This window comes from Diplotaxodon limnothrissa, linkage group LG7 (genome assembly GCF_057381915.1).
Source record: "Diplotaxodon limnothrissa isolate DT_005_m linkage group LG7, D_limnothrissa_male_GT1.1, whole genome shotgun sequence".
Lineage (NCBI taxonomy): Eukaryota > Metazoa > Chordata > Actinopteri > Cichliformes > Cichlidae > Diplotaxodon > Diplotaxodon limnothrissa.
In genome coordinates, this window is record NC_140602.1 from 20408150 (window position 1) to 20432019 (window position 23870).

A 23870-nucleotide genomic window follows, 5' to 3' on the forward strand; every position below is an offset into this window, starting at 1 on the left:
TTCCTCACTTTAAAGCTATTTTCACACGGTAGCTTTAAACCTTTCTTAACATCACCGAACTGTAGTGATGGGATTTCCGGCTCTTTTTAGAGATCCGGCTCTTTCGGTTCGGCTCACTAGAAAGAGCCGGCTCTTTCGGCTCCGAACCGGCTCTTCAGGTTGTTTTGTTGCTTTAATTAATTTATTATTAACAATAATATAAAATTATGCACAAAAGGAATTACTAACGTAAAAAAAAGTGGTTTTATTTATATATGTTTATATATAAATATATGCGGTGGCCCCTAGAGACAAAACACGTACAAACTCCAAAACACATTTCTAGCATGAACTGAACTTCCAAAGCAGAGCTACTAGATCACTTAAATTACACAATTGAAAGCATGTGTGTATTGTTTGTGTATTTATACACAGGCACTCATATATATTCAAATAATTTAAAAAAAAGTTCATTTACCTGTTATTACCACACACCAAATCCGGTCGTTGGTACTTGCTGGCTTGTGTAGCCACAAGATAACAAAGGCTCAACACTGTGCCCAGCATCCTGGAGCACTTCTGTTGTCTTTTGTACGTGTTTTGAGTTTTTATATGCTTCTGAGTTTTTACGTGCTTCGGAGTTTGTACGTGTTTTGGAGTTTGTACGTGTTTTTACGTGTTTTGGAGTTTGTACATGCTTCAGAGTTCGTACGTGATTTGAAGTTTGTATGTGCTTTGTCTCTAGGGGCCACCGTAAATATACTTTTATTTATTCACTCCACATAAAATGTAATAAATAAATCATATAATACAAAAATCAACTATTCACATTTCAAGTTTTAACTATTTAAATTTTCAGCTTTTTCCTTTTACAAATTTAAAGTGAAAAGAACACAAAACACTGCAAACCACAACACAATTAAATATAAATTATAATATGAAAACAAACAGAAGATGCACATTCTCTGTCATATGGACCTGCATGAATAAACTTTCTGAATCCTTTATCATCTGCAACCGAAAATAGTTGTGGATGATTACTATACCTTTCTTATGTTGTTGTCCCTGCCTCTCTTTCTCTCTCTCTGTCTCTGTTCCTGTGCTACTGAGTGTAACTACCGCCCCTCCCCCCCTCTGCCCAGCGTAAAGCACAAGGCTCGCGTGCAGAGTGAAGCGGAAAAAAAGTGCGAGAGAGAGGCTGAGAAAAAGAAAAAAAAAAAAAACCCACGTGACGGCTCGCGATAAGGAGCCGGCTCGCGTCGTTCACGTCAAAGAGCCGGCTCTAAGAGCCATTTCGTTCGCGAACGACCCATCACTACCGAACTGAGCTGTATGTGACAACAGAAGTGTCCTACACACGTTTTTAATCGGCTAGCTCTTGCGAGACGCTACATCTTAATAAAAACACCAGCAAGTAGAAAAGCACTACAAACGCATGTGAAGAACTGCACTGATGGTTAAAAGAAAGAGTGTATTAATCAGTGTGGTGAGGAAGAGAAAAAAGCAAGGTAATGTGCAGTTTAATCACATGAGTCATCATGCAATACTGTAGCTACATGTTTGCTACTAGCTGTTTACTGTTAGCATGTCACGCCACACTTTGGTTTTGTTTTGTGAGTTTTGTTAAGGATGTTTGGGGAGGTTTTTTGTGCACTTTGTCAGCATTTTTCGTTTTGCTCTTGTTTTACTTACGTTGCAGTGCATTCTGACCTTTCAGGGCCGCTGTAGAAGCAGGTAACAGGTCAGCTCAGCTCTCACCTGAACCCTTTCACCTGAGCCAAATGGAACAGATCCATGAAGAAATGTTTGTGGGACTAAAGGTTCAGATTGGCAGAGACAGCTTTTTTTCCCCAGTAGTCAACAGGTACGTTATTAGCAATGTGGAATTACAATAAAGCTCAGTTTTGTTGCAGGATCTCTGTGAGGTTTAGAAGTGAACACTATGACAACTCAAAAATAAGTGAAACTGTTTCTTTTTTAAAAAAAGGGACAACTGTGACACAAGTTGAGTGGAAAAAAATAAAGTACATTTTAATCCTGTGAGTTACTACGAAGGCAAAGTGTTAAGCAAACAGTAACTGAGTACATCAATGTTTATATCTTAAGCCCAGAAAAGCAGAAAACGCACAGCTGTTACATAAGTTAAGATCAGCGGTAAAAGGCTGCATCTGAAACAGCTGAATTAATGAGTGGTTAATAATTAAAAAACTAGTCTGCCAGTGCAGACATTATGAGTTTGACCCCACTGGATCACTTTATTATGGTGCTTGTCCTTGGATTTCCTATTTTAGGACATAATAAAACTGAACACTGGCCAGAGAAAGTACATTATGACTCTAAAAGGAGCTACAGTGCTCCTCAGCCGGGCCTCGGCTATGGGCTAATCTACACGTGTTCCACATAATGAGTCTATTAGCACAGCTGGATAAACAAGCCTTAAGGTTCAGTACAAATACATCAGTGTGCAGACACCTGATCCTTATCTTACTGCCTGATTTATTTTCACTTTTATTCAACTCAGAAAGGCTCTCTCAGTGTTTTATAGCAACTTTAAGAAGACATACTCACTGACTTTAAATGTTTATCTGGCAGCTGTTTGTTCAGGCAAGAAAATTCTTTTTGCGTAATTGTTTTGGTATTTAATATATTATTGTGTCTTATTCACATCACATCTACTGATAATATCAGTCACTCATATTAGTTTTCTTTACCTTGTTGAAACAGCTATTGTTGATTGTCTGTTTCATGTGGTTGTGTGTAATACAGAGATGAAGGTCAGTGTGGGGGCCCATATGGAGGGTGGATGGGAAACATGTTTATGGGCGTGAGTACCACAACATACCACATATGGGAGACTATTGGGTTAGAGATGGCGTCACGATGGTCAGCCGAGCACAAACTGAATTCAGTTACAGTGTAATTTGATGTAATGTAATTGAACATAAAATTAGTCTCAAATAACAGTTTAACAAGCTAATTCTGTGAGCCTGTTTGGTGACATACAGAAGCTGAAATCATTATGTCAGCTCATCATCACATGTGTAAAACATGCGCATCAATAGAACAGAACAGTAAAATCATACAAAAAGTGATTTCAGTGACTTTGAACGAGATATGGATGTTGGTGCCAGACAGGCTGGTGTGAGTATTTCAGAAAGTGTTGATCTACTGGGATTTTTTGTACCACATCAGGATTTATAGAATTGTCCAAAAACAATTCTGTCCAAAGACTGCTCAGCATGTTGAACCTCGAATTAGATGGGCTAGAGCACCAGAAGACCATGCTTAGTGCCAGTCATTTCACATTTGAACAGGAAATAGAGGCCACAATTCACATGGGCTCACCTGGAAAAGCTGCTGTGATGAGTCTCAACTTCTGCTGCAACATTTGGATGGCAGGGTCAGACTTTGACATAACAACCAATCATGAATTATATCACTATTTCAGGCTGCTGGTGACGGTGTATTGGTGTTCTCGGCACATTTTAGATCCTTTGCTTTGTACTAAATGAACACCACAGTCTAAGTATCGTTGCTGACAAAGGAGCTTGCAAAGAAAAGCGTCTGGACTTCTTTAAGTTGCTTGAAGACGTTTCACCTCTCATCCGAGAAGCTTCTTCAGTTCTAAGGTCAAATGGTGGAGAGTCCCAGATATAAACCTAGTGGGAGTGACCCCCCACAGAGGGACAAAAGGACCCCTGATTGACCCTCTAATCGCCTGAGCCAAGGTGGGAAACTGGGCGTGGGTCCCAATCAGCCAGAGTTTCGGGTGTGTTCATTGTGAAACCTGGCCCCACCTTATCATGCGAATTCCTGAGGTCAGATGGCCCAGGATGTGAGTGGCGTCCTCGCTGCACTGTACAGCATACACCACATTGTTAAGTTTGTGTTTTGGCGTTTTGTCTTTCGGGTGAACCAGTTTCTGTCTGAGCGTGTTGCTGGGTCTGAAATACACTGGGATGTCATGCTTGGAGAAAACTCTCCTGAGTTTCTCTGATACGCCGGCGTATCAGAGAAACTTGTCACAGGACAAGACTCAGCAGTCCATCTGCATCTTAAGGATAAAGGACACTCTTTCGAGGATGCCAATGTTCACATTTTGGACAGAGAGGACAGATGGTTTGAAAGAGGAGTAAAAGAAGCCATCTATGTCCACTGTGAGCGACCATCTTTGAACAGAGGCGGGGGTTTACGACACCAACTCTCTGCCATCTATAATCCAGTTTTGAGATCCCTTCCCAGACGCCTTAACGCCCACTCACATCCTGGGCCATCTGACCTCAGGAATTCGCATGATAAGGTGGGGCCAGGTTTCACAATGGACACACCCGAAACTCTGGCTGATTGGGACCCACGCCCAGTTTCCCACCTTGGCTCAGGCGATTAGAGGGTCATCAGGGGGTCCTTTTGTCCCTCTGTGGGGGGTCACTCCCACTAGGTTTATATCTGGGACTCTCCACCATTTGACCTTAGAACTGAAGAAGCTTCTCGGATGAGAGGTGAAACGTCTTCAAGCAACTTAAAGAAGTCCAGACGCTTTTCTTTGCAAGCTCCTTTGACTACGATGACCTGGATGACTGAGAACCTTCACAGACATATCGTTGCTGACCACCTCCATCCCTTTATGGTTTGAAAGGATGGAAGGAAGGACAGAGGCTGTGGCTTGATGCAATTTCTTTAGTTTTTAGTTATTTTAATATATATATTTTTCTTTTAAATTTAAGAAGTTTGCATTTGTATGTTTGTGTTAGTGAAGAGCAACATTATTTTTTTGTGAAGCAGTGAGCACTGGCGCACTAACAAAAAGTCTCCTATGTCTTCATATCCACATTGTAACCATGTTCTGAAGGGTACTTTGTGGATAATGCCCTACTCCACAAAGATGCGATCATTTCAAACTGGTTTCTTGAACATGCCAGTGAGTATTCAAATGGCCTCCACAGACACCAGACATTTGCATCATGGATATGCAGCTGATAAATCTGCAGCAATTGTCTGATGCTATCATGTCAATATAGAGCAAATTCTCTGAGGAAAGTTTCCAGCACCTTGTTAACTCTGTGGCATTAAGAATTAAGGCAGCTCTGAAACACAAAGGTATAACGTGACTGGTGAGTGTATATCATCATAAATAACACATTGAGGTAGTGCAGAATGAGAAACCCTCTGTTACTGCTATTTAACACTCACAAGCTGAAATCACATCTCTAACATCTCTAAAGAGACCATAAACTGTCCAGCAAACTGATACATTTCTCTAATCCTGCTTTTCAGTGAGTGAGCACAATAAAAAGGGAGCTCAGAAAAGGCTTTGGGGTCCTCAGGGTCAGGTTGTTGTTGGATCAGTTTCCCCCAACCATCACCATGTCAGCTGTAGCAATCCATCACACAAGGCCCAAGCACTGGCCTGGGAGCCCCTAAACCAACAGTGACTGGCCACAGAGAAGGGTGAGCTGCTGTCCCAGGCCCTCCCACCATCACCTGTCACCTGTTATTGTCAGCAGCCCTCTGACTCCTTATAGAAAACAGGGCAGCAGCTGGCCTAATGAAGCAGACTGTGTGATGGGTGGCCTTTGCGAGTGTGTTAAAGGTTGCTCTGTAAGTCCTTTTGCTGTGTACCAAGGCCTCTTTTGCCAAAGGAAAAAAAAAAACATCTCGCACCAGAACACCTTATCTAAGGGGGAATGAGGTTTGCTGGGCACCAAGAAAATAGCTTTCATTTAGTAGGGAGGGGAATGATCAAAAGCCTTTCATGGTTTGAAATTATCTCATTGTTTGTTTATATAACAGCTTGAGAACGGGTGAGTCATTTGTTCTTTGATTTCATTTAATTGCCTGGAAATATTATAAGCAGCGAGCAGACCTCTTCAGTTACGGGCTGATCAAAACTCAAGGGAGAGAACCAAATCAAACCAAAACTGAACAAACAGATGACAATTTATAGATTTTAAAAAATTACTTCTCTCCATGGATATATTGACCCACTACCAAACCAATCTGTGAAATCTGTGAAAAGTACAGAGCACCAATGGTAGACCTACCAATTCTGTTATTCTATGGCAAATGCCAATCAGGCTACACGTTGCTGGGCAGTGAGAACAGAGCTCACCAGAGGACATTAGCCCCACAGGCCATCCTCATGAAGTCTGTTTCTGATTGTTTTATCAGAGATATTGACACTAGTGGCCTGCTGGAGCTCACTTTGTGGCTCTGGTAGTGGTCATCCTGTTCCTCAGATACCCTTCCCGCTGATGGTTTAAGGACCTCTATGACCCAGTCCAGCTATCCAAGCCTGTCTCCTGGAATCTCCTGTATGCTCCTGATTTGTGTGCTGAGAGACACACAAGCCTACTGGGAATAGCACGCACGAAGGTATCATTTTAGAGGAGCTGGACCTGTGTAACCTCTGTAGGATCCAGGTGTCACCTCATGCTACCAGTAGTGACACTGACCCTAGCCAAATGTCTGTGGCCTCCATCTGTAAAACAATTCCTGTCTTGTGGATTGCCTCACTGTCTAGTGCACCTGTTGTTAATTTTATGAAGACCAAAGCAGCTGAAACTGATTAGAACCCCCCCCCCCCCACCACCACCACCACCACTTATCTGACAGATCAGTAACTCAGTTTAATTGTCACGATGCAAAAAAGTGTTCCTTTAATTTTTTGAGCAGTATACTTATATACTGAACATGGAGCCCACTCCAAATACATATTCCCCATGCGTCTTTCATGAGAGGCTCTCTGCACACTAAATGTCCACTTGAATCACCACTTGATATATATATATCACATATTTATATGGCCTCAAAGTAAAATAGAAAATAAAGTCTGTATATCTCTCTCTAGTTGTTGTTTGCAGATTAGTTGAGATTATGTGTGATTTTCTTTACAACAAAGTATTGATTGCAATGATTATTAAGCTCAGAGCAAAAACAATAGGTCACCAGCTGGTTAGCAAATGAAGCACTGAGCTGCCACTGGCAGCTCAGTCAAGACTGCTGCTGATGGTGAGAACTACAGTCAGAGAAGTCAGATTGTGACTATTTGTCGACTTGTGTCATACCTGTCACCTCATAAGAGGACACAGCAGGATCCTGTTGAAGGTCTTCAGGGACATCAGTGTATGCAGAGTGAAATCTGAATCTGTTTGAGGTGTGCTTTTTGCACTGTGGGGTGGGGTTGAAGCTGGCATTAGCAACACAAAAGTGACAAAATCTTCACTGCTCACAGGAGCTGACTGCCAGCTGAGCAATCTAACTATTCCGGCTATATTACACCAGTTTGAGACAGTGTCTGTGAAAGAATTTGATGAGGCCTAACAGATGGGATTGTTTTTAGATCAGTCTGACAATCTAATACTGGTAAACATGTTCATGAAATAAATCAAATTCTTACCATTTGCAATGTGTATTTTCTTGGTTTAGCAGTAATTATACAGAAAGGATGAATGTCAAAATCACACACAGTTCTCAGTTCTCATTGCCTAAGAAATACAAAAAAATAACCACTAAAAACAGCAAGAATGAAATAAAACAACAGATTAATCTACATTATTTTTGCTGTGTTTATTGATTTATGACAGAAAGCATCAGTGCAAACAAACCTAAATGAATTCCTTGTGAAAGCTAAATAATGAAGGTGATAACAGGAAATTAAGGGAAAGTGACAGAGTCAGCATTACCTTAAGTGGAAAACACATGGGGACAACTGTTAGACTGCCATTAGGACCTCACACATAGACAAAAGCAGGTCAGCACTTCAGCTGTCTCTTGACATGTGGGTGTAAGAACCTGGCATCAGGGGTGGCCATATCCAAAGGTGTGCAAACCACAAAGTGATTCAAGAAAAGAGACGATGAGAAGTTTTATTTACTCATCTCTAATCTTAGCTTGATCAAAAGAGAGACATCCTCTTCTGGGCCATATCCCCAAAAATTCTCAGTAATGGGTTTGATTACTGGTGCTATTTTTTTTCTTGCTGTTATGTAACAATAAGTAGGTGGGGTCATTTGACTCTGTTTTGTCTTTTCTGTTTTCCTACTAGTGTTTGTTGTTTTACTGAAAGTTAGCTGCAAATCAGAAATCGCAAATACAGTTTTCTCTAATTGTATACCTAGAAGTGAGGAACTGTGACTCGGGAGCAATAGTGGAGAGTAAAAGAAAAGAAAGTAATAGCTCTAAATATAGGGAGTGCAGAATTATTAGGCAAGTTGTATTTTTGAGGAATAATTTTATTATTGAACAACAACCATGTTCCCAATGAACCCAAAAAACTCATTAATATCAAAGCTGAATGTTTTTGGAAGTAGTTTTTAGTTTGTTTTTAGTTTTAGCTATTCTAGGGGGATATCTGTGTGTGCAGGTGACTATTACTGTGCATAATTATTAGGCAACTTAACAAAAAACAAATATATACCCATTTCAATTATTTATTTTTACCAGTGAAACCAATATAACATCTCCACATTCACAAATATACATTTCTGACATTCAAAAACAAAACAAAAACAAATCAGCGACCAATATAGCCACCTTTCTTTGCAAGGACACTCAAAAGCCTGCCATCCATGGATTCTGTCAGTGTTTTGATCTGTTCACCATCAACATTGCGTGCAGCAGCAACCACAGCCTCCCAGACACTGTTCAGAGAGGTGTACTGTTTTCCCTCCTTGTAAATCTCACATTTGATGATGGACCACAGGTTCTCAATGGGGTTCAGATCAGGTGAACAAGGAGGCCATGTCATTAGTTTTTCTTCTTTTATGCTCTTTCTTGCCAGCCACGCTGTGGAGTACTTGGACGCGTGTGATGGAGCATTGTTCTGCATGAAAATCATGTTTTTCTTGAAGGATGCAGACTTCTTCCTGTACCACTGCTTGAAGAAGGTGTCTTCCAGAAACTGGCAGTAGGACTGGGAGTTGAGCTTGACTCCATCCTCAACCCGAAAAGGCCCCACAAGCTCATCTTTGATGATACCAGCCCAAACCAGTACTCCACCTCCACCTTGCTGGCATCTGAGTCGGACTGGAGCTCTCTGCCCTTTACCAATCCAGCCACGCCCCATCCACACTCAGAAAAATTATGGTTCTTCAGTGGTTCTTCAGATGTCTTCATGGTTCTTTAAAGAACCATCATACGTCAAAGAACCTTTTTATTTTGTGGATGGTTCTTCAGCTATTACAAATGGTTCTTTAAAGAACAAAAGGTTCTTCATCCTTAGCAATCTAAGTTTGATGGTGTAAATGGCATAAATATTTATTCACTATAATGAGGCTGTGAATTATACTGTGTGTTTTCTTTGTGTGCATGTGTGTGCGAAGGGGGAGGGCGGGATACCTGGCAATTACCCTTTAAGAGAAGATGGTAGGAAACTGAATATTCAAATAAAAGTTACAAATATTTGCTAACAATAGACACAATACACACATTCAAATACTGTACTTTAGTTTTAAATTTTAATAAAGCATTACTATTTTCTACTCCAATGCATTACTTTTGAGATTATTATATATTTTTGAAAATATAGCATAATGATAATACTAGTTATTGTAAACTTTACAAACCACCCAGTAGTATGTAAGTCAAATTATAAAATACAAGTAAATAACAATTGCAGAACAGAATGTCAGTGTAATGAACACACACTTCGTTTTGACAAAGCGCACTGCTTAGGTAAATGATCTGAGTAGTTGTTCATCACTGAGCAATTTGTTAATATGTGTTTCGAGCCAAATAAATGACAGGGAGCGAGAGAGTGACGTCAGAACACGTCATACTGTAACCTCCCGGGAGCGGACGGAGGGGGTCAGTCGTTGGGATGCGCATGCGCAGACAGTGTGCGAGCGGCGGGCCGTGACCTTTCGGGGGAAAAAACTCACGGACGGTGACAGCGAAACGGATAACAGTCTTCAGTACCTGCTGAACTGTGAAGCTGTGGATTCTGGGACTGTTGGAAAAGGTAAAACATTTTCATTGAAACCTTATTACTGTTTTGTTTTTGTTACTCGTCATTGTAGCTTGCTGTTAATGTTGTGCTAACAGTAGCGATTAGCTAGATACGTTAGCCGTTGAGGTCAGCGCAATTTAGTATCCAACTGTTTTCCTAACAAAACCACTGTTATAATTAAGTGAAGCTGCTCCCAGCTAATTTGAACCTTTGGCTTCTAAAATATGTGGTTCAATTGCGTGCTGCGTACATAACCTAATGTCAGCTAGACCGAAATTAAAATTTAATATATTGTTAAAGTCACTAAAATGGCGCCTGAAGCCTGTTGTGGCGTGAGCTCTGTCTGCTCTAGAAACTCTGAAATTCTGTAGATCTGAGCCGTACATTAAATACTCACATGAACCTCTACTTTGAATTCTGTATGAGCTGTATAAAATACAGCTATGCATAAGTGTTTTGAATGAATAACTCTTTATTGTCTAATCAAATAATATATAAATGAATAGAAATGTGACATGAGAAGGTGTGTCTTTGACTGTTCCTGCATAACTTAGTTTCGGAGTAGTTGACAAGTTATTCTCCGGTCATTTGATGTTTCCAAGATAGATGTTCTTTTGTAATATAGTTAATTTTTTTGTATATTTCATTTATCCACCATCATACATCATACATACAAGCTAAGAAGAGGTCGTTATACTAACAAGAGGTATCAACGCCGGGCCAAAGTTCAGCACATGGTTAAAGTTTGTAATCCAGCCAGGGTGTAAATATCACTCAGCAGCCAGAGCTGAAGCAGGTAGCATCAACACATAAATCTACTCTACCCGGCTTAAATCACAAGAGCACCTCTGACCAAAAAGCTGTAGATTTTTCTTGTTTGCACAAATTAATCCAGATTCACATTAATTGTGTTCACAGCTCCAACAAAATGAGGAAGAGGAGGGGGAGAAACACAATTAGGTTGAATTACAATTGGATGGAAGGCGAGGACAAGGAGAAGGAAGCTTAGGATGAGGAGGAAGAGAAGCAGCAGGAGCATCTTTAGGGATCCCTATGATGTCATTGAGGTTTGTTTCATTAATATGGTCCTCTCACAAAGAACGATGACTTGTTTTAGTTCACGTACTTCCTGTATTAAATAGTGATGTGCAAAATGTTGTGAAAAACCATGGAGCAGGTACGTATAGTGCATCTGCAGGTAAATGAACATCAAATCTCTAAGACAGACTGAAATCTGTATATTTGTCACCCTTATGATAAAACCCATGTCAGCCATTGGTTTATGGACTTTGTATTTTGAAGCCTCAACATTTGCTTTATTGCTGTTGCTATGTTGGGACCATATTAGGATGAGGGATCAGAATCTGGAGTCATGCACACTATTGTTTTATTTAGTGTGTATCCATAAGATTCGTACAGCAGATCCAAGTTGTGCCTTGAAAACCGGAAAGTCGTCTGCATAGAGGAGAACTGTAATAGCAGGCTTGTACAAAGTGAGGCTTTGTGCACTCGTTTTACTTCTGTCACCCTGTTTTTTTTTTTTTATGATTAATATTTTATTGTACTTTTTAGAACACTACAGTCCACTGCGGAGACAGATTACATCGCATAAAAAAAAAACATCAGCATAGCAGCAGAACAGTAGAGAATACCAAACCAAAATGAGGGGGGGGCAAACAAAGCAAGAGATAAACAAAAGCATGGAAAGAAAAACAAAAACAACAACAAACAAAAAAGGAAAAAAGAAAAAAAAGAAACAAAAACAGCCAGCCTTTGACTATGTGGGTCTTACTGCATGCCACACTCTGACATCCCTGAGAGTGCTTCATCAGAATTCCAATGACTATCCCACTCTAGGGTCTAGTCTGTTCGTTTTATTCTGGACAGATATGGATCCCACTTCAGATGGAAACTCTCCACTTTATTCAGGAGCCTGTATGAGAGTTGTTCTAGTGCAGCGAGTCTCCCTAGTTGAATATGCCATACAGAGACAGGTGGGGTGGAGGGGGCCTTCCACTGGGAGATAATGAGTTTACGCCCCAGCATCAATGCAGTCTGTACCCACTCAGCAGCCTTAGGTGGAGCATAGTTAAGGAGTGATGGGTCTCCCAACACAAATAGTCTTGGTGAAAAAGGAATATCCCATCGTATGGTTGATTTGATAAAGTCATGTATCTCAGTCCAAAAGATTTGGGTTTTAGGACAGCTCCAAATCATATGGGTCAATGTGCCTACCCCAGTCTGACATCTCCAGCATTCAGGGGACTGAATGAGGTTCGCCCTATACAGTCTGTGTGGCGACCAGTAAATTCGGTGTAGTAATTTGAATTGGATTAGTCTCGTTCTAAGTTCCCTGGACACCTTTTTACTATTCTGCAACATTGCAGTCCATTCCTGATCTGTAAAAGCCACACCAAGGTCAGATTCCCAAGCTAACCGGAGGGCAGGTAGTCCTTTACTCGTGCCCGTAACAAGCATTGAGTAATATTTAGAGACTTCACGACCCCCCCCCCCCCCCCCCCCCCCCCCAAAGATTTTTTTGATGTAGCTGAGATATTCAATATTTGGAGGTGGTGTGGAGGAGGAACCAAAGGTTTTGAGCAATAAGTGCCGGAGCTGCAAGTACCTCCAAAACTGACTTTGTGGCAACTGAAACTGTGCTTTAAGGTCGTTGAAGGACTTGAGAATCCTCCCCTGATACAGGTCTCCGAGAACAAGTATCCCTCTCTGGACCCACAGTCTCCAGAAAAACGGCGATTTATTAATGCAGAGTTTGGGATTGAGCCATATGGAAGCCTCAGTGTGAAGGTGGGAGTTAAAATTTAGTAGCAAGGCCACCTTCTTCCAGACCGTCTGCAGGAAAGAAAGAATGGGGTGGGTTTGTATATCTGGTGGGAGCTTGGTGGTTAAAATGTGCATCGGAGGGAGTGGTGAGCACAAAGTACTCTCCAGACTAAGCCATGGGGGGGCTCGTTCTGGAGGGAGAGCCCAGTGAACCATGTGTCTCAGACTGAAAGCATAATGGTAAAATAGTAGATTTGGGACCCCCAGGCCACCCGACTCCACTGGTTGCTGTAGCTTTTTAAGCTTTATTCTAGGGCGTCTGTTATTCCATATGAATTGGTTGCATAATCTGTCAAATTGATGGAAATATTTTGATGGGATTTTTAGCGGGAGTGTTTGTAGTAGGTAATTAAATTTTGGAGCACAATTCATTTTGATGATGTTAACTTTACCCCAAAGGGTGAGGAACAAAGGGGACCATCTAATTATGTCGGTTCTGAACTTGTCCAATAGAGGTTCAAAATTAGCCTGGACTATGTTGTGTAACAAACGGGGGAATGTAATGCCTAAGTATTTAATACCAGTCTGAGGCCAGCTGAAATCCCCTGGCTGGAACAGGGTTTTGGGGCAGAAGGCTGTCAGAGGGAGCGCTTCAGACTTTGACCAATTTACTCTATATCCTGATATATTAGAGAACTGGTTAATAATTCTCAAGAGAGCAGGTAGAGATCGTTCTGGCTGTGATATTAGGACCAGGGCGTCATCAGCATAGAGCATCAATTTGTGGTTATTATTGTGGACCTGGATACCTGGAAAATCAGGGTCTCTACGTATTGTCGCTGCCAGAGGCTCTAAAGCAAAAAGCAGAGGACTCAGTGGGCAGCCCTGTCTTGTACCCCTGTGGAGGTCGAAGGACTGTGATATAATACGGTTCGTTAGTATTGATGCTCTCGGATTGTTGTAGAGAAGTTTGACCCACCTTATGAATTTTGGGCCAAAGCCAAATGCTTCCATTACACAAAATAGAAAACGCCACTCCACCCTGTCGAATGCTTTCTCTGCATCTAGGGAGAGGGCTATAGCTGGAGAAAAGTCCCCCGTAGGGGATTTATTCTGGGTTGCCCACATAATATCAATTAGGCGTCTAATATTATCGGCAGAGCAGCGAGTCCGAATAAAGCCAACTTGGTCGGGGTGTATTAAGTAAGTCATGACCTTATCTAATCTGGTTGCTAGTAACTTGGCTAAAATTTTGCAATCACAATTGATCAAGCTTATTGGCCTGTAACTCTTACAGTCAAGCGGGTCTTTGTTTTTCTTTAAGACAAGGGAAATAAGTGCCTCTGACAGTGTTGGTGGCAGGCTGCCCTTATCCAGGGCTTCCTCAAACATTTGCAGGAGTAAAGGGGAGAGCTCCACTGCAAAGTTCCTGTAAAACTCTGCTGTAAACCCATCCAACCCAGGGGCCTTGTCAATTGGGAGATTTTTGATTACCCTTAAGATCTCTTCCTTTGAAATTGGGGCATCCAGGGAGTCCACCTGTGTCCTAGAGAGAGTTGGGAGGTTGAGGGGGGAGAGAAAACTGTTAATTTCCTGAGAGTTTGCTTGTATTTCTGAGGAGTAGAGTTGCATATAGAAATCTCTGAAGGCTTCATTCACTTCAGAGGGTTTTGACACCATAGTGCCATCCTGTGCTCTAATTGCTGCTATGATAGTCTGAGCTTCTTTTTGTTTAATATATCTTGCAAGCAGTTTGCCAGGTTTATCTCCATCTTCGAAGAATTTCTGCCTAGCCCGAAATAGAGAAAACTCCATTTTCTGAGTCAAAATTGAGTTAAACTCATATTTAAGTCTAGTTAGGTGGGTCAGATTTGCCGAGCTCATGTCTGCCTTAAAAGCGGCTTCAGCTATGGCAATCTTCCTCTCCAGGTCTATCTGCTTGGACAGAGCAGTTCTTTTCCTATATGAGGCATGCTGGATGATGAACCCTCTAATAAAAGCTTTCAAAGCTTCCCATGCTACACCCGCACTGGGAGCTGTAGAGAGGTTGATTTCTATATAAGAATTGATCTGCTCTCTCAAGGAGTGGAAAAAGTTGGGATCATGTAAAAGGCTTGAGTTTAGCCTCCATCTGGGAGACTTGGGGGGGGGGGGGGGGTACCAAATGAGCTCAGATGTAGGAGCACCGGGGCGTGGTCAGAAACGTGTATACTACCAATAGAGCAGGACATTGCTGAGGGCATGATAGAATTTGACACAAGAAAATAATCTATTCTTGACAGAGTGTTGTGGGGGGCAGAATAAAAGGTGTAATCTCTTGCGGATGGGTTGAATACTCTCCATACGTCCACCAAGCCCAAGGTCCTACACATTTTTATAGCGACCGAAGCTGATCTAGAGTGTCGCTGTGAGGGAGTGCTTCGATCCAGTATATCATCCATGACTAAATTGAAGTCCCCTGCTATCAGGATTGGGTAGTCGCCCATATCACTAATTTTGCATTCCAAGTTTCCAAAGAAGGTGGGGTCGTCGATGTTTGGTGCATAGACATTGCTTAAAATCATCCTATGGCCTTGAATCTCAGCCAAGAGTAGCAATGTCCGCCCATCTTCATCCTTAACCATCCGGGAGCATTTAAACTGTAACTGCTTATGAATTAAAATTGCGACACCCCTACTCTGACTGCTGCCACACGAAAAAAATACCTGACCCACCCAATCCCGGCAAAGTTTATCTGACTCTTGGGGAGACAAGTGAGTCTCTTGAAGAAAGACAATGTCAACTTTTTTTGATTTGATAAATGTCATGATCTTCTTTTTTTTGATTGGATGGTTAAGGCCTTTTACATTCCAGGTCATCAAAGTAAGGGCCCTTTGTTGCTTATTCGCCATCATGCAATACGTATCAGACACATAGCAGTGGGGTAACTTATTATTAGAACCAGGAGTTCAGTACCGAGTGGGCAATATTTGGAAGGCTGGCTGTAAGAAAAATGGGGGGGGGTTTGGAAGTAAATAAAAATAACAACTGATAAACATTTAAACAGATACGTCTGGGGCAACCGAGAACACTAGTCACCCTCAGGTGGGCTATGAGCCCCAGAAAGCAAAACATAAACTTCATGGTCCGTGACTCTAACCAGTCGAACAGTCATAAACAGGACCCGTCGCCAGCAGCAGCAGCATATTAAGTCGTCGTAATATGAGGAAAACAGTCATTCTGGGACTTAGCTAACTGAACAGACCTTTATGCAGGTTGGTTAGAACTGTCCCCTGACAAACTGAAAAGGGCTTCATGACAACTGAATTACTAAAAGAGGAATTTAACAGTCTCAGTGAGCTTCTCTACCAAGCAGATTGTGTTGTATTCTCAAAAGTAGCACAACTGAATAAATCAAATAAAGCTGTGAAGCCCTATAATATTGAAACTAAACAGTTAAGAGGTGCAAAGTATAGCGTGTACAGCGTGTTAATTAACGCTAGGGCGAAAAGAAAGAGAGAAAAAAAAAAGGGTAGTGTTTAAATCCAAGCCCTGACTGTAAATAACTCAAGGTAAAGACAGAATGTAGTCCTGGGCTTTTTTGGGGTCAGTAAACTCACGTCTGCCCTCCGTCATTTTCAGCACCAGTACTGCTGGGAACAGTAGGGAGAACTTTATCTTCCTGTCGTGCAGCAGCCGTTTACAGGGATTAAATGCCGCTCGTTTGTCCGTGACAAGTTTGGAGTAGTCAGGGAAGATCATAATGCGGTGGCCGTTCCAGTTCAGATGTCCCAGCCTCCGCGCAGCTTCCATGATCTGTTCCCTGTCCTGGAACCGCAGAAATCGGGCGATGATGACCCTCGGGGGATGACCGTCAGGTTTGCGTCTCACCAGGCTGCGGTGTGCGCGGTCAATCTCCAGCCCGCCCGGGAAGTCGACCTTCAGGAGTTGTGGGATCGCGTTGCGCACGAATGCTAGAGCGTCCGATCCCTCGCAGCCTTCTGGAAAGCCGGCGAAGCGCAGGTTGTTCCTCCGTCCTCTGTTTTCGATGTCGTCTAATTTCTGTCGTAGAGCGTTCACCTCGTCACTAGTAGCAGGAGGATTTTCCTTTAGCGCTCTGCTAGCATCCTCAAGGAAATCTAAACGAGACTCAGTGTTGCTTATTCGAGTAGCCATATCCGCTAGCTTAGCCTCCACTGCCCTCGTAGCAGTTTGGATAGCGTTCAGCTTGCTCTCTTGTGTCTCGGAGGTTTCCTTAAGTAGCACGTAAATACTTGCAATGTCTTTGGCCATTTGTTCAGTTGTAGCAGTCTGAATAGTATCCGACATTGGAGGTGAGGGCGGGTGCACATTAGCTCTCGCCGAGGTTTCCTTGCTAGCGCCTTCTTGCCGTCGAAGCGTAAGTTTTTGTTGGTGACTCGGCATTTCTGAGCTTTCACAAAGAGTCTTCAAGCTTCCCACTGTCCTGAGGTTATATTTTGTAAGTGCTGTGTAGCGTAATGCTCTAAGTCCAATGCAAATTAGCTGCCGCTGCGACGGAGCTTCCCCATTCAAGCTGCCATCTTGACCGCCCACGTCACCGGACTCCCTGTCACCCTGTTTTGATGCAGATTTCACTTGAAATCAGGCAAGAACTGGACTTATTTTTTATAATGTGTTCTTGTGAATTGATTGTGTATCGCATATGTTTGATTTGACTTTCTGCAAGACAACAGTCGTCCGCTGGCCAAAAAAGTTTTCCAAATACCTCCACTTGATCTAGCCTGCATTTAGAAAAGAATAGCAAAAAAAATCTGCACCTCCTGCTTCAGATGCAATTTGTGTTTCTGTGTTCAGAGGCAGCGGCGAGAGGGGAGACCTCGGCTCATCCAGCTGGAGAGCCTGACCAGGAGGAGTCTAACATTAACTCAGCTCTTCCAGGGCACCCTGCAGACTCGGCTGTTGGCATCGACGAGGGATGACGTGAACGCCAAACTGGAGTCCATCACTGCACAACTGCACGTATGCGAGTCAGACCTTCTGAGGAGGGTTTCACTTTTCTCTCTTCTTTATAATTGACTCTTTTCTCTATCTCTTTCAGCTCCTTGTCTCAGAGTGGGAGGGATTTGAAGCACAAAGGGAGGAACTTGTCGTTTGGTTGGCTGATATGGATGTCCGCCTGAGTGAGGTTGACCAGCTGACAGGAAACACCAGTGAAAAACTGAAACAACTGCAGGTGTGGGCTTGTTTTGATATGACATATACAGGGAGTGCAGAATTATTAGGCAAGTTGTATTTTTTAGGAATAATTTTATTATTGAACAACAACCATGTTCTCAATGAACCCAAAAAACTCATTAATATCAAAGCTGAATGATTTTGGAAGTAGTTTGTTTTTAGTTTTAGCTATTTTAGGGGGATATCTGTGTGTGCAGGTGACTATTACTGTGCATAATTATTAGGCAACTTAACAAAAAACAAATATATACCCATTTCAATTATTTATTTTTACCAGTGAAACCAATATAACATCTCCACATTCACAAATATACATTTCTGACATTCAAAAACAAAACAAAAACAAATCAGCGACCAATATAGCCACCTTTCTTTGCAAGGACACTCAAAAGCCTGCCATCCATGGATTCTGTCAGTGTTTTGATCTGTTCACCATCAACATTGCATGCAGCAGCAACCACAGCCTCCCAGACACTGTTCAGAGAGGTGTACTGTTTTCCCTCCTTATAAATCTCACATTTGATGATGGACCACAGGTTCTCAATGGGGTTCAGATCAGGTGAACAAGGAGGCCATGTCATTAGTTTTTCTTCTTTTATACCCTTTCTTGCCAGCAATGCTGTGGAGTACTTGGACGCGTGTGATGGAGCATTGTCCTGCATGAAAATCATGTTTTTCTTGAAGGATGCAGACTTCTTCCTGTACCACTGCTTGAAGAAGGTGTCTTCCAGGAACTGGCAGTAGGACTGGGAGTTGAGCTTGACTCCATCCTCAACCCGAAAAGGCCCCACAAGCTCATCTTTGATGATACCAGCCCAAACCTGTACTCCACCTCCACCTTGCTGGCGTCTGAGTCGGACTGGAGCTCTCTGCCCTTTACCAATCCAGCCACGGGCCCATCCATCTGGCCCATCAAGACTCACTCTCATTTCATCAGTCCATAAAACCTTAGAAAAATCAGTCTTGAGATATTTCTTGGCCCAGTCTTGACGTTTCAGCTTGTGTGTCTTGTTCAGTGGTGGTCGTCTTTCAGCCTTTCTTACCTTGGCCATGTCTCTGAGTATTGCACACCTTGTGCTTTTGGGCACTCCAGTGATGTTGCAGCTCTGAAATATGGCCAAACTGGTGGCAAGTGGCATCTTGGCAGCTGCACGCTTGACTTTTCTCAGTTCATGGGCAGTTATTTTGCTCCTTGGTTTTTCCACACGCTTCTTGCGACCCTGTTGACTATTTTGAATGAAACGCTTGATTGTTCGATGATCACGCTTCAGAAACTTTGCAATTTTGAGACTGCTGCATCCCTCTGCAAGATATCTCACTATTTTTGACTTTTCTGAGCCTGTCAAGTCCTTATTTTGACCCATTTTGCCAAAGGAAAGGAAGTTGCCTAATAATTATGCACACCTGATATAGGGTGTTGATGTCATTAGACCACACCCCTTCTCATTACAGAGATGCACATCACCTAATATGCTTAATTGGTAGTAGGCTTTCGAGCCTATACAGCTTGGAGTAAGACAACATGCATGAAGAGGATGATGTGGACAAAATACTCATTTGCCTAATAATTCTGCACTCCCTGTATGTGTTTTCACAATGTATGGTATGTAGTATGTGTACTATAGAAAAAAACAAGGGTAACTACAGCTATTTATGCTTATTTATGTACTTTGCGTTTGTCGTTGGTGTTCTGCATTTTGGTGATGTGGCTAAGGTTGAACAGGCACGAGGCTGGTTGTTTTGTTATTTTATATGAATTTCCTGTGGTTTGTGCAACTTTCTCATGCTAAACAAGAACATCTGCCAGCAGTTTATTTACACTTTATTTGCACCACGCCAAGGGTGTGTTTCAGAAAGACTGTGAAAGCAGGTTTGTGGTGCTCCATTTAAACTCCTCATTCATTTAGTGACTGGCAAATCTCATATCAGAGCATACTAACTTGTTAAAATGAATGTCTTTACAAACACTGAAGAAGCTTTTACAATCAGTCTGCCATCAGTAGACACTGTGGCTTTATTATCAGCTCAGAACAAAATGTATACATCTTTCTCATGTTGTGACTTTGTGGTCTGTAAAGCAGCTGTCAGCATTTTGTGAAATATTTGTTGTAGAAATCACTATTTAGGTAAAAGTAACCTGTGTGAGTGTTCAAACATGTGAAACTCTGGTAAATCATTAGTCAGTTATTATATTGCAGTGACTCATATTGATGTTGGAGATAATGTAAATATATGAGTGAAGATGAGTGTGCTAAAATCATTAAGATTCTAAAACTGGAATAAATTGAGCTTAAAGCGACCGTCAACAAATTTATCAGTGGAGCAGACCTCAGGGCATCCTGTGATTGGTTTTGCTTGGTGGTAAAATGTAGAAATCTTGTACACCTTTTGCACAGAGTGGCAACTTTCTCATACTCACATGTCTGAGATACCAGCAAACTCTTGTTGCACTATTCAGTTACCAGTGCAATAAGAGTTTTTTGGGGAAGGAAATGTTGACTTTTATTTAGATTTACTTCAAACTCTGTAGTTTCTCATGAACATTATCTAATCTCACTTAATGTGTGTGTGTGTGTGTGTGTGTGTGTGTGTGTGTGTGTGTGTGTGCGTAGTTTCATTGTTGAAGTGAGAATGCTGGGGCTTGCTTTTTGTGTTTTTGTTATCTGTTTTTATATGTGACATGACTTCAACTCAAGAAATAAAGCATTAAAAAATATATTAAGACCTATTTATTAATGTCAAAATGCTCTAGATCAGGGGCGTCAAACTCATTTGACATCATGGGCCACATATAGCCCAGAGAAACTACATGATCATTTTGTGAAATTACAGAAAACGTTCTGGTAGTTCATCTTCCAGACTGTTTTGTAGTTATGAAATTGTAAATTATAACAAACACATTTTGGACTGGCTGTAAAGAAAACAGTCCTTTCTACAGCAGACAGTGAAAAAACAGGAACTTTTCTGTGATTTCATTGTTTATCCATTGAATGGCAGTTGGAGATGGGGGGGGTTAACAATCTATCTAATCTAGCTTAAAATCTATGCTGCTGTTCATATTTTCCAAACCCGTCGGATGGGCCAGATTGAAGTATTTGCTTTGTGTTTGACACTACTGTTCTAGATGGTGTGTTTAGTATTAAGAAGATCGTCCCAGCAGAGGGAGGGAAGGTGCTGGATGGTGTTTTATGCAAATCATTCCAATATTCCAGCCTCGAGTTCAGTATCCAGCATCTTCTTGGCACTTAAGAAAGTCCGTGGCACCAATCAACACCGAGCTCAAATCCGAATAAGAGAGACAACAGATGGAGACGTATTTGCATTCCCGAGCAGTTGGAGTGAACAACACAACAGATGCTTTGCTTTTATTTTTTCCTGTGTTCGCTCGGACATTTGGAGGTATGGTAGGCAGAGAAGGACAAAGAGCCAAGGCCAAATATCTTGGCTCTGCAGGGACAACAGCTGGGAGGAACAGACCAGGAAGTCGTTTCACTTCATTAAAGACTCAGCATGAGAGCAGCAGAGCTTTCCTAGCTCACCCCGTTCTCATGATCACTCTACTCCTCCTCCCGCCTACTGGCCAATACACACTTGTGCATATGCCTTTCCCCACCACTGATGGTTATAAGTCCAATTAAACATGGCACCTATTCCTAAACCTTTCCCATCAGTGCAATAAACTATCCCCCAAGTCTGTTTCTATTTCTAACGTGGTCATTGAGCTTCTAAGCTCCTCACAGCTGATCCTCTTACAAGTGTGAAAGTGCTCTCTCCCTCTCCTCCATAGCGGAGCTGCTGTTTCACAGGTACAACAACCAAGGCTGGACTGAGACAAAAAATCGGCCCGGGCATTTTGACTAGAGACCGGCCCACCAGGATAAAGATTGAAAATGTGACGTCATTCAGGGGTAAAACCGCAAAGGATTCTGGGAACTTGTGGCAAGAGGTACTAGCGCACGCAGGCTTTCAATTGAACTCAGTTACACAGGATAAAAAGAAACACAAAAAATGGCAAGAAGCTGTTGTATTATTAACTGCAACAGCCGGTCGCATGACAGCCATGGGAAGCCGATCGTTTTTTTTTTAATCGGATTACGTCGTTGAAGAGAAATGTTTTAAGCCATGTTTCCGAAGTAAGAGCCGACGGATGGTCTGGATATAGGGGAGACCGGGGATAGTTGTAACATTTTTGACATTTCTGTCTGTAAATTGGAGCTCTTTTAAGGTAGTGGATTCAAAATGTAATGCAAAGTATTTACATGTCTCGGCTATTAAATAGTGCAGCTATTTTCTCTGCAGCACAATTACCCATTGCATGGTATGGCCTCAAACACAAATAGTGAAATGTTACAATTGACCCCATAGTGTGGGTTAGTTGTAACATAGTACCCTTATTTCAATAAGGGTACTAACAAAACATTAACATGTAATCTTTGTTTATTCAACACATGAATGCACTTAGAGCCATTTATGTAGCTGTGTGTGTGTGACAGAATGCAGAAATCTAGCTTTTGAACATATTCCAACCCCCCCAAAAAGACAAATTATGGAATTTTCTGCAACTGAATATTTCATTAATTTTGGTTGGTCTTCCTTGAGTTTGGCCTCATTGGTTCAGTGGGCATTATAACCTACAACTCTTGCACCAATTTTGAACATAACAATGAAGCTGAAAAAATGTAGTTGTTCACCAGCATCGCAATTCCATTACTTTTTATCATGGCTTACCTTGGTGTGGTTTGCAAAGTGCTTCAGAAAGATGAGGAAATCTGTTTCTTGCACCCATCCTGATTTATTTCCACTACCAGTACTTCCTACTGGTCCATCTCTGACACAGTGGTGTGCATAGTGTATGTGTGGGAACACAAACAGTGGAGGAATTGTGTTGCCAATGGCATTAACCGCATATACAAAAGTGACCAGTGAACCTCTCTCTGCTGATGCCGTTGCCCCAACTTGTTTAATATAAGTTAAAGTAATAGTGTGGTAAGTTGTAACATCTGCATTATTGTTACAACTGACCCAGACTCCTATAGCCATGAACTAGCTAACATTACAGCCAACGGCTAAAACATTAGCACTAAAGACCTACACAGAATATATCCCCATAGACATACAAATAACATAATTTAAGTTTGATGACTTTAACTGCAAAGCAGATAATGCTATTATAAATTGAAATAAAGTAGAAAAACTTACTTTTTGGCATACAAATTACTTTTTTTGGTGTTAAATTGTCTGTTTTTGACAAAATGTGCTGATTTTTCACATGTGATAGCAGAACTGAATTGGGCATGCACAGGATGAGTCACATCATTTGAAACTTAGCCCTGATTGGAGAAATTGGAAGTGTTACAACTGACCCACGTTACAACTATCCCCGGTCTCCCCTACCAAATATAACGTCTCAGAACACTCCAGCTCACATGTTAGTCTGCTCCAAGCATTCCCACAAAGGTCAGAGTTTTTTAGTCGTTAATACGTCATTTTTCTTAACATAATTGGTGATATAGGTTACAAGCAAGTCTGGCGCTGAACAGAAATTGTCGCGCTATGCTCCTTTATTTATTGTGCATAAATAGTAAATTGTCCTGACACAATATTGCGTTTCGCTTCTGTTATTATGGTACATTGACAAAAACATATACTTTTATTCACAGGATAAAACAGTTGTTTTGTATCACTAATTGTCCAGTGCGATTACAGCATACAATATTGTTGTCACTGCTACATTTCTGTAAAGAACCAGAAATTATTTCCACTACTAATTAATTACCGCTGAGCTCAAAGGTTATATTAATAAACGGTTAACGAATGTGTATTTATGAAGACGATTTGTGAGACTGGTAAACTTACCTTTGTTCGTACGATGGTCTTTCGTTCTACATGGTGCATTTCAAGGTCCTGCACCCATCCGTCGGTAAACTGTACCTGGGCTTGTTGCAGTGACCTGAAGTTACTAAAC

The 23870-nt window shown here is 41.7% G+C and overlaps 1 protein-coding gene across 2 annotated transcripts; it reads left to right on the forward strand.

Moving 5' to 3' along the window:
* The first annotated feature begins 9619 nt into the window (after nt 1–9619).
* Nucleotides 9620–21996, forward strand: LOC146628211 (uncharacterized). Of its 2 annotated transcripts, XM_085359417.1 has the most exons (5): nt 9620–9937; nt 10844–10992; nt 17525–17689; nt 17769–17903; nt 21030–21996. In XM_085359417.1, exons 2-5 carry the CDS (start codon nt 10936–10938, stop codon nt 21417–21419), a joined length of 747 nt encoding a protein of 248 aa, XP_085215543.1. In that variant the 5' UTR covers nt 9620–9937; nt 10844–10935; the 3' UTR covers nt 21420–21996. The 2 variants fall into 2 exon arrangements, with proteins under 2 accessions (XP_085215543.1, XP_085215542.1); XM_085359416.1 differs by lacking the exon at nt 9620–9937 and having other exon boundaries at nt 10520–10992.
* The last annotated feature ends 1874 nt before the right edge of the window (nt 21997–23870 follow it).

What these genes read in the sequence shown, in the direction of transcription:
- LOC146628211 (XM_085359417.1), top strand. Translation starts at nt 10,936, where the DNA reads ATGAGGAGGAAGAGAAGCAGCAGGAGCATCTTTAGGGATCCCTATGAT. An exon ending in CCATCACTGCACAACTGCAC is followed by an intron (nt 17,690 to 17,768) that starts GTATGCGAGTCA and finishes TATCTCTTTCAG; the next exon opens with CTCCTTGTCTCAGAGTGGGA. An exon ending in AAAAACTGAAACAACTGCAG is followed by an intron (nt 17,904 to 21,029) that starts GTGTGGGCTTGT and finishes CTACTGTTCTAG; the next exon opens with ATGGTGTGTTTAGTATTAAG.